At 41.4% G+C, this 9,771-nt stretch overlaps 1 protein-coding gene across 1 annotated transcript; it reads right to left on the bottom strand.

The window, feature by feature from the left end:
• Positions 1-1,057: 1,057 nt before the first annotated feature.
• LOC128296631 (uncharacterized) lies at positions 1,058-8,142 on the bottom strand. Its single transcript, XM_053032065.1, has 3 exons — positions 7,805-8,142; positions 2,026-2,261; positions 1,058-1,506 (listed from the first exon to the last, which is right to left on the bottom strand). Exons 1-3 carry the CDS (start codon positions 8,140-8,142, stop codon positions 1,058-1,060), a joined length of 1,023 nt encoding a protein of 340 aa, XP_052888025.1.
• Between the last annotated feature and the right edge of the window lie 1,629 nt (positions 8,143-9,771).

Here is a 9,771-nt window from a genome sequence, read left to right on the forward strand (position 1 = left end):
TTGCTTGATAGCTATTATTGTACGTGAATTCGACTAATGGCAAAACGTCTTCCTAGCTACCTCAAAACTCAATTACACATCCTCTCAACATGTCTTCCAAAACTTGGATCACCCTTTCGGACTGTCCATCAGTTTGAGGGTGGAATGCCGTACTGAAGTTCAACCTAGTACCCAACACCTCATGCAGCTTCTTCCAAAATCGCGAAGTGAAACATGGATCCCTATATGATATTATGGAAACTGGCACTCCATGCAATCTTACAATCTCTGCCACATACAACCTAGCCAGCTTTTGTAACGAGTAATTGGTGGCGACCGATATAAAATAGGCCGACTTAGTTAACCGATCCACTATAACCCATATCGAGTCTTTCTTAGTAGGCGTCATTGGTAGCCCACTAACAAAGTCCATAGTAATCCTTTCCCATTTATAGAGTGGAATCTTTACTGGTTGAAGCAATCTTGAAGGCAATTGATGCTCCACTTTCACCTTTTGACAAACCAAGCATTTACTTACGAATTCCATAACCTCGCGCTTAAGTCCAGGCCACCAATAAAGCTTACGCAAATTCTGATACATCTTGTTTCTGCCAGGATGCATAGCATAGAGGCTGGTTTGTGCTTCCCGCAGAATAGACTGCCTTAGATCATCGTCTTTTAGTATACACATTCTCCCACAGAAACACAACAGTCCTTCGCTATTTATCCCAAAGTCCGATGTCTCCCCATTCTCTAGTTGTCTAAAACGAGCACCCAAAGTCTCATCCACTAACTGCTTACTCCTTATCTGCTCGACCCACACCGGTTTTACTTGAAGTTCAGCTAACAAGCTACCATCATCCAACAGGCTTAAACGGGCGAGCATAACCCTCAAGTCTGACTTAATCCTACTAATCAACGCATCGGCTACCACATTTGCTTTGCCAGGGTGGTATTCAATCGTACAATCATAATCCTTCAATAATTCTACCCACCTACGCTGCCTAAGGTTTAGCTTCGTTTGGGTAAGGAGGTACTTCAAGCTCTTATGGTCCGAATAAATCACGCACTTCTCCCCTTATAGATAATGTCTCCATATTTTTAGCGTGAAGACCACTGTGGCTAGTTCCAAGTCATGAGTTGGGGAATTCACCTCATGAGTCTTAAGTTGTCGTGATGCATACACAACCACCTTTCCTTCCTGCATCAACATGCAGCCCAAGCCCACATGCGACGCATCACTATAAACCGTAAACTCATTCCCAGGCTCTGGTTGAATCAACAGAGGGGCCTTAGTTAAGACCTTCTTAAACTTTCCAAAACTCTCTTGCTGCTTGTCCGTCCATTCAAACGATACTCCCTTCCTCAACAACTTAGTTAATGGTGCAGCAATTATTGAAAAGCCCTCAACAAATCGCCTATAATACCCTGCCAAGCCTAGAAAACTTCGAATTTTTGATACCGACTTGGGTGTTTTCCAGTCTAACACCACTTCAATTTTTCGGGGATCCACCTTAATCCCTTCAGCTGACACCACATGTCCTAGAAAAGCAAACTCCCTTAGCCAAAATTCACACTTACTGAATTTAGAATATAGCTGTTTCTCCCTCAAAATCTACAACACAACCCTTAAGTGTGCATAATTCTCATCCTTATCTCTAGAGTACACTAAAATGTCATCTATAAAAACTACCATGAACCAATCCAGGTAGGGTTGGAAGACTCGATAAATGAGGTCCATGAAAGTGGCAGATGCGTTTGTCAGCCCAAATGGCATCACCAAGAACTCGTAGTGCCTATAATAAGTTCTGAAAGCTGTCTTATGAACAACTGCCTCCTTAACCCTCAATTGGTGATACCCTGAATGCAGGTCAGTCTTCAAGAAAATGGAAGCTCCCCTAAATTGATCACAAAGATCATCGATTCTCGGAAGAAGGTACTTGTTTTTAATAGTTAACTTGTTTAACTGCCGGTAGTCGATGCATATTCGCAATGTCCCATCCTTCTTCTTCACGAACAACATCGGTGCTCCCCACGGAGACATACTTGGTTGAATGAATCCTTGATCCAACAATTCCTGAATCTGTGCCTTAAGTTCTACCAACTCCTTTGGTACCATCTGATAAGGGGCGATGGACACCGGAGCCGTACCAGGTAACAACTCAATTCCAAATTTTACTTCTCTGCTGGGCAGCAATCCCGACAGCTCTTTGGGAAAAATATCAGAAAATTTCTTAACTATTCTCAACTCCTTAACAGTAGGACTCTTAACCTCCGTATCGCTAATATAAAACAAATGGGCTTCACATCCCTTTCGTACCAACTTCTTAGCCCTTAATGTCGAAATAATATTCGGCAAATAGTTCCGGCATTCACCAATCACCACCACCTACTTATCCTCCGCTGTTCTTAACATCATTCGATTTGTAGCGCAATCCAAGGTGGTTCGGTGTTTCACCAGCCAATCCATACCCAAGATTAAATCGAACTCACTAAATGACAGCTCCATCAAATCCGCTAAAAAGGTAACCCCTTGGACTACTAAGGGTACCTCCCTAAACAACATATTCACTCCCACTGACTGACCTAACAAACTTATCACATTAATCTCATTTGCAGTAATTTCAAACATATCACCTAAAGGTTCAGTCCTATTGCATGCAACATATGAATGTGTCGATCGAATATCAATCAATACAGTGTAAGGTAACTCATGTATAAAAAACATACCTATTATCACATCTAGGGCATCCCCGTCTTTCTGTGACGAGCAACATAAACCAAAGCTGGCTGCCTCACCTCAGCATGGCCTACATTTTCACCTGGTGCTCCATGCACATGTCCACTGTCGTTACCACCCCTAGTCTGCCCACGACCCCTTGGCGGCAGCTAACCACCCCTTGGTGGCTGGACACCACCTAGGCCTGCAACTAGCACCTGAGCTGGCATTCTAGGGCAATTCCTGATCCTATGCTCCATAGATCCACAAGCTAGACAAGCTTCCGTCCTCTTCAAACACTCGCCCAAATATCATTTCCCACAATCAACACAAGGTGGCACCCCTAGATTAACAGTAGGGGCCCCTGCTCTAACTGGCCCATTAACTCTGTCCTTAGCCCTAGGCCTCTGTCCAACACCAGGAGTCTCTGCTTCCTTTTTATTCTTACCCTTTTCTTTTTCCTGATTTAGGCTCTCAGTGCGCTTTACCTCCTCCGCTATCTTTGCTTTCTCTACCAACTCCGAGAAAACTCGCTCCCTTTGTGGAGCTATCAATACTCCAAGGCTATCTCTAAGTCCATCCTCAGACCTAACGCAACGCTCATAGTCCGTTGCCACCATAACTCTTGCGTACCTACTAAGGCATAGAAATTCCGCCTCATACTCCGCCACAGATTTGTTTCCCTAAGTCAAGTTCAGGAACTCCTTCCTTCTAGCATCCACATAACTCGCACCTACATACTTCCCTTGGAATGCAGTTTTGAAGAACTCCCAAGTGACCTGCTCAGATTGGGTGCCCTCTTTCATTGTCAGACACCACTGGTAAGCTTCTTCCCTAAGTAGTGACACTGCCCGTTTCAACTTTTGTGCAGAAGAACAGTCCAAGTCCTCTATTATCCTTTTGGTGGCCTCCAACTAGTATTCGACATTAGGAACCACACCAACCACGCCTTTAAAGATCTCAGCCCCATTTGATTGAAGTCACTCCGGAATGGACCCTCGATTCCCCGTTCCATTATTGGGCCCTGCGAACCTTTCCAAAATCCTCAGCATTGCCTACGACAATACATCTTCCCCCGCGGCCAGATCATACGGCCCAGTCCCAGCTACAAGTGAGACTGGAGCCTCTTCTACTCCAACATCGGGCATATGAAACTAAAAGTACCTATCTAACTAACTATTATTGCAATGTAGGCAAGTGTACCTATCGAACAGTAGTATAGTTTTAGCAAGACTGGATTGTCGAACCCAGAGGAACTAAAAGCACTAGTAATGACTGTCTTTTTATTATCTAGCCTAAGAATAAAAGGGGTTGTTTTAATTAACTAATTATCTAAACTAAGAATGCACAGGGAAAAGAATTGGGGAATTGCTTTTGGGAAAATCGATTGACTTGAGACAATACCTAAGGAAAAATCCACCTAGACTTTACTTATTATTCTGGCTCCGAATTGGACGATTTATTCATTCAACTTGTTCCGTAGAGATCCCTAAGTTATGTTATTATCCCTATTCAAGACTAACAACATCTAATCCCTAGATTGCATAACCGAGACTTTTCTCTAATTAACACTCTAGGGTTGCATTTACTCGATCTATAGATCCCTTTATTAGGTTTCACCCTAATCTGGCAAAATCTTGTCACCCTATTTCTAGGCGCGCAATCAACTCTGCTTTATTATGACAAAAGTACTCTTAGACAGGGTCTATTCCTCCTCTGAATAAGAGCATGTCTTGAATCAGTATCCTGGGATATCAAAACAATAATTAAGAACACATAATTAAGAACAAGTTAAATATTTATCATACGATTCGATTCAGAAAATAATAACAAGATTCGTCTTAGGTTTCATTCCCCTTAGGTGTTTAGGGGTTTTAGTTCATAACTAAATAAGAAAACATCTCAGAAGAATAAAGAATACAAAACATAAAGAAAACCCAAAACTCCTGAAGGGAAATTGAGGAGAGATCTTCAGTGTTGATGATGAATCTGATTTCTGAGATGGATCAATTGACTTCCTTGGAGTAATTCCTTACCCCCTATTCTCTGTGTCTATTTTTCTCCTCTTCTAGGGTGTATTTGTAGGCTTTGGAATGCCTAGAAGCCCTCAAAAGTGGCCTTTTCTAAATTGGACTTAACTTGGGCTCGGTAGGGACAAGCCCGTGTGACACGCCCATGTGTGATTACTTCAGGCCGTGTTCGAGCCTGTTAGAATGGAACGAGCGTGTGCTATGCCCATGTGAGTCGTGCTCCAATTCTACCAGATTGACACGACCGTGTGGTCTACCCATGTGAGGAGGTCCAGGCCGTGTTGATTTTGTACTTTGGCCTATTTTCTCCGTTTTGGCTCATTTCTCATTCCTTTCGCTCTCCTATGCTCTCCTAAATATAAAACAAGAAATTAAAGCATTAGGAGCATCAAATTCACCAATTCTAATGAGAAATCATTCATAAAATGCATTAAACATGGGGTAAAAATATGTATAATTTACGGTTTATGAAATACCCCCACACTTAAGCATTTGCTTGTCCTCAAGCAAAATTCTCAACTCATAATCAAAACAAATTCTTCTCAACTTATAATTTCTATCGATAATATCTCACATTAATCCATAAGTAACCATACATTGAGAATTCAACTAAAAGAACATAAAAGTTTCAAACTTTCCAAGTTGAGTATTTAGTCATACAAACTTAGGTGCTTCCCTTCGTCTAAGTAATTACCTTTGATTTAGAATATCATAGAGTTTCACATCTTCGCTAAAGGTTCACTCAAATCACTTGAGATGTTTAAGGATAATAAATGAAGCACTCAATAGTCAATAATGAAAAGTCATTACCATAGGCTTGCATGAAAATCAAATCTCCACCACTATAATTTAAGATGACACATCAATCAAAAGGTCTTCAGAGGGTTGTAATGAGGCTTGGTTAGGGGGTATGGTCACAAGCTGAAAGAAAGGGTTAGAATCGAGATTGAATTGAAAAATTGCCTAACTAGAAAAAGAGTTAATATTCACTTGCATACAACAGAGCTTCTCTCAGAATATGAAATTACAGATATGCATACATAGTTTTTTTTTTCTTTTTTTCTTTTTTTTTAAGAACAAGTTACATAACATAGACTAGCTATTAAGAACAAGACATAGCTAAACAATTTATTCAATTCAAATCTCAATAAAATAGGGATTAATTTAGGGGATTTCAACAATAATGGGTTAAGGGTTAATATTAAGGTTAATACAAGGAATGGCTTGTTAGGCTCAAGGGGGTTTACTAGGGGCTAATCGTGGAGGTAGGCTTTGCATGGCATGAGTGGGTTAATCCTAAGTGCCTTAATCATTCTGATATATCAAATCAAATGGTATGGTCTCGACATGCATAATCAAGTAAGTTTTAGAATAATAGTTCAATACTGACGCACTCAAAGGAATAATAAAAGTGAGTATGAAAGGATGAATAGATGCTCAAAAGGCTCAAAAATCTCACAAAAAATTATGGCTTTTTGATGTTTAGACTCATGAATTCCAATTTAAAGTAATACCTAGACTTGGGGAAACAACCTATAATTTTAAATTCTTAAAAATCAACTTATCATGATTGATTCTTTAATGTCTTAAAGTTCAAACAATCAATGCATAAGTGCCTATGTTTTGATTCAAGATATATTAATCAAAATCATAAATCAATTAAAAATTATCCTAAATATGATATGAGAGCTTTTTTAAGAGAACAAGGTAATCATTCAGGGATTTTTCTGATAATGAAATAAATAACCCCCCACACATAAGATGTACATTGCCCTCAATGTACAAAGATAGATATTAGAGTGTAAAAATAAGATAAGGAGAGAAGTGAAACTTCCTGTATGATGAATTCCTCAAATTAAAGAGACTAATTGGTTCGAGAGTGGAGGAGGATACTCCGGCGATCGTAGAGGTTCATTAGTCCGGAAGTCCTGCACCAAAAGAATATTATATCTAGTGGTAGCTATGGTCGTGGTCGAGCAGGACATGGCAGTCGTGGAGAACCTTTCCAGGTGGAGTTTTAGTTCCTATGTGATGATGAGCTTAAGAGCTCTATATAACTGTGATAAAATCAGGAACTTTTTAGGGAATATTAGGAAGAATAAGTACTCTAGAATAAATAACCGAAATTAATAATTAAAAATAAAATTCTAAAATCTAACAAAAATAAAAAGTAGTTTCAATAAAAATTAAAAAATAAAATATTAAATAAATATTTCTAAACATCTTCATCGCTGGATGGTTCACGAGGTGGGACTGGCGATGAGATGTGGAGGTGCTGACAAATCTGCTGTAGAGTAGCATTAATGTTGTCAAATCGTTGAAAACACTACTGCTCGAATCAGGTGAGGTGCTCAGAGATGTCAGCATATGAAGCCGCCGAATGAACTAGACGAGAGGGTGGTGGTGGCTGAGTCAATGGGTCCTCGTGCTTGGGGGAACATTATCAGGAATGTCCTCGTAGGCCTCCTCCTCGGTAGATTAGGGGAGACGATACTAGGGAGGGTAGGTTCTTCAGCGCCTCTCGATCATCCTCATGCTAAGCATGCTTGAGATGCCTTGTGGAGGTATCTGGCCGATGAGGGTGAGGGATGATTCTTGGGCCGCGGTGTTGAGGAGCCCGAAGTGTCGCGCCAGCCTAGTCACGTAGGGGATAATGGAGATGACCCCCTGCCAATGCCGCTCCGTCTGGTGCTGAATCATAAGGGCGATGAAATAGGCAAGGTCGATGACGTGTCCTTGTGACATGCACCATAAGAAGTAGACGTCGTGGGTGTTGACGACGCTAGTGTTCTCTAGCCTCCCTGTAATCGTGTGAGCTAAAATAGCGTGTAAGTACCTTATGGATGGTGGGAGAACTGATGCTTTGGATCGGCTAGGATTGTATGAGGTCGTGCTAGGGGCCAAAGTGTGCCAGCACTTCGAGGGAGAGAAATGTATGTGGCGACTGAGAGCATGTAGTTCATTCTCCTCCTTGAACTCCTCCGTATATAGGCCTAGTGCAGTACCAAACTCTGGGACTCTTAGCTGGCAGATTAATCTGCCTAAGCAAAACTGGACTGTGCAGGGATCATCATACCTTGTCATTACGATCTGGAGATAGAACGTTGAGCAGAGTTCCATCGTGAGCTCAAGGTATGTCGGCTCGATAATCCCGAAGAACAGCTCCCATGAGTCGGTGGTTAAGAGAGCCCGAATCGCATCAGCCATCTGGACTTGTTCTACGGTAGCCCAGTTGATGCAGCGGCTTGCTGTTAAAGGTCGGGCCCGAAGTATTTGGAAGAGCTTTTCTTGGGGCCCTAGTGGAAACTGTAGGAGAGGGTGACGGATTTTCGCAGTTGGACCCGCGGAGGATGATGCTCCCGTCCTCTTCTTCGAGGCTGGTACGGCTGTTTTATTTCCTCTTGAAGATGACATTGAAGGCCTGTAATATAAAGAATAATAATAATAGGTAAACATATTCGAAGGGGAAGTAAACTATTTCAGCCAAGACTACTAATATGAAGCAAACTCAACCACAATAATAATGAAAATGAGAATATAAATGTAATGGGTATAAGGTTTTCCTAGTCTCAATTTAACACAAATTGTATGGTAACTAACCTAGGAATGCAATTTAAATGATAGACATTGGCATGATAATAGCATGAAAATAAGCATAGTAATGTCATGGATATGAGGTGTGTCTAACAACTTGATTTAATTCAAAATGTATAATAAAGAACCTAAAAATGCAAACTAAATGATAAAGTAATGAACAAAAATGAAAATTAGTTCAAAAGTAATGGAGATTATGGTAATAATAAGCATTAGTAATGAGTAAAATAGAAGTGAAAGGAGTAAACAAAAGCTAAGGGAGAGAGATTGAGCTTTAAAAAAGAAGTTGGAGGCGGCGCACGGGCGTGGTAGGGGGCCGTGTGGAGTTGCAGCGGCTAGGGCTAGGGTTTTTGAATGGAGAAGATAGTGAATAGTGCAGGGTATTTATAGATTTTGGGGCATGCGGCCATGTCACACGCTCGTGTTCCCTAATTTCAGCCCGTGTGATTCGCGAATTTCAAATTTGGGCGCGTTTGACATTTAGTACACGCCCATGTTCCTCGGGCATGTGGGTTCACACAGCCGTGTTGCATGATCGTGTCTAGCTTCGTTTGCTTCTCCCACGCCCGTTTGTTCAATCTCCACGCCCGTGTTAGCTCAACAGGTTCGACCACGGGTGTTAGACACGGGCGTGTCGCACGCTCATGTTGTTTTGGCAGGCTCGTGCACGGCCATGTCACACAGTCGTGGTGTTTTATCGTAGCCCGTGTTGGGGAAATATTTTGCCCTATTTTCACACGGCCTTAAGCACGCCCGTGTGCTTGGCCATGTCTCTGTGGAAACACCTGTATTCAAGATATCTATTAGTAGGTTAGGAGTTAAATGCCAAAATTTAAAGAAATTAATAATGTTAGTGCTCGGGTTGCCTCTCGAAAAATGCTTATTTATAGTCTAAGCTCGATATACCTCTTCAGTAAATGGTCACGGTGGTTTGAGGAGTTTATATTCCTCATTCCTGCTATCAATCTCATCAAAATAAGGTTTTAATCGGGTGTTGTTTACCTTAAAAGTGCCGAACTTGGGATGACTCACCTCCACCTTACCGAATGGAAAAATACTGAGTACCGTAAGAGGGATTTCTTCATTCAGTGTGGTAGTGATAATGTGAAGATCTGCGGCATCTAATAAGACCTTATCACCAACCTTAAATAAATTTGGGGAGGTGTCGAACTCATTCTAGCGTAATTTTGGTTTATCGTGTGTTCTTGGTTTATGTGCTCACCATTTGACTAGCTCCTCTATCTGTAGCCTTCGTTCTTTATGAATGTGTCCTCTATCATTTCTGGAACATGGCTCGTGAACTTCTTTGAAGCTCAATTTCTGCAAAGTCATATTGCCAGTTTTAGTAGATTGGTGTGGACCATTACCTTCAATGTTCAATATGATGCTAGAATTACGTGCTTGAAGTGTAACGCCCCCACGCCCGAGACCGTCGCCGGAGTCGAGTAT

Source organism: Gossypium arboreum, chromosome 8, assembly GCF_025698485.1.
Source record: "Gossypium arboreum isolate Shixiya-1 chromosome 8, ASM2569848v2, whole genome shotgun sequence".
In the NCBI taxonomy this organism is placed as follows: Eukaryota; Viridiplantae; Streptophyta; class Magnoliopsida; order Malvales; family Malvaceae; genus Gossypium; species Gossypium arboreum.

Bases quoted from the DNA above. Each gene is read 5' to 3' on its own strand.
- LOC128296631 (XM_053032065.1), bottom strand. From the start codon at position 8,142: ATGTCATCTTCAAGAGGAAATAAAACAGCCGTACCAGCCTCGAAGAAG. The intron at 2,262-7,804 runs GTATGATGATCC...GTTTTATATTAG, and splicing joins CTCCAGATCGTAATGACAAG to CGATACGGAGGTTAAGAGTC. The intron at 1,507-2,025 runs GTATGTCTCCGT...ATGTGGTGTCAG, and splicing joins TCAAGGATTCATTCAACCAA to CTGAAGGGATTAAGGTGGAT.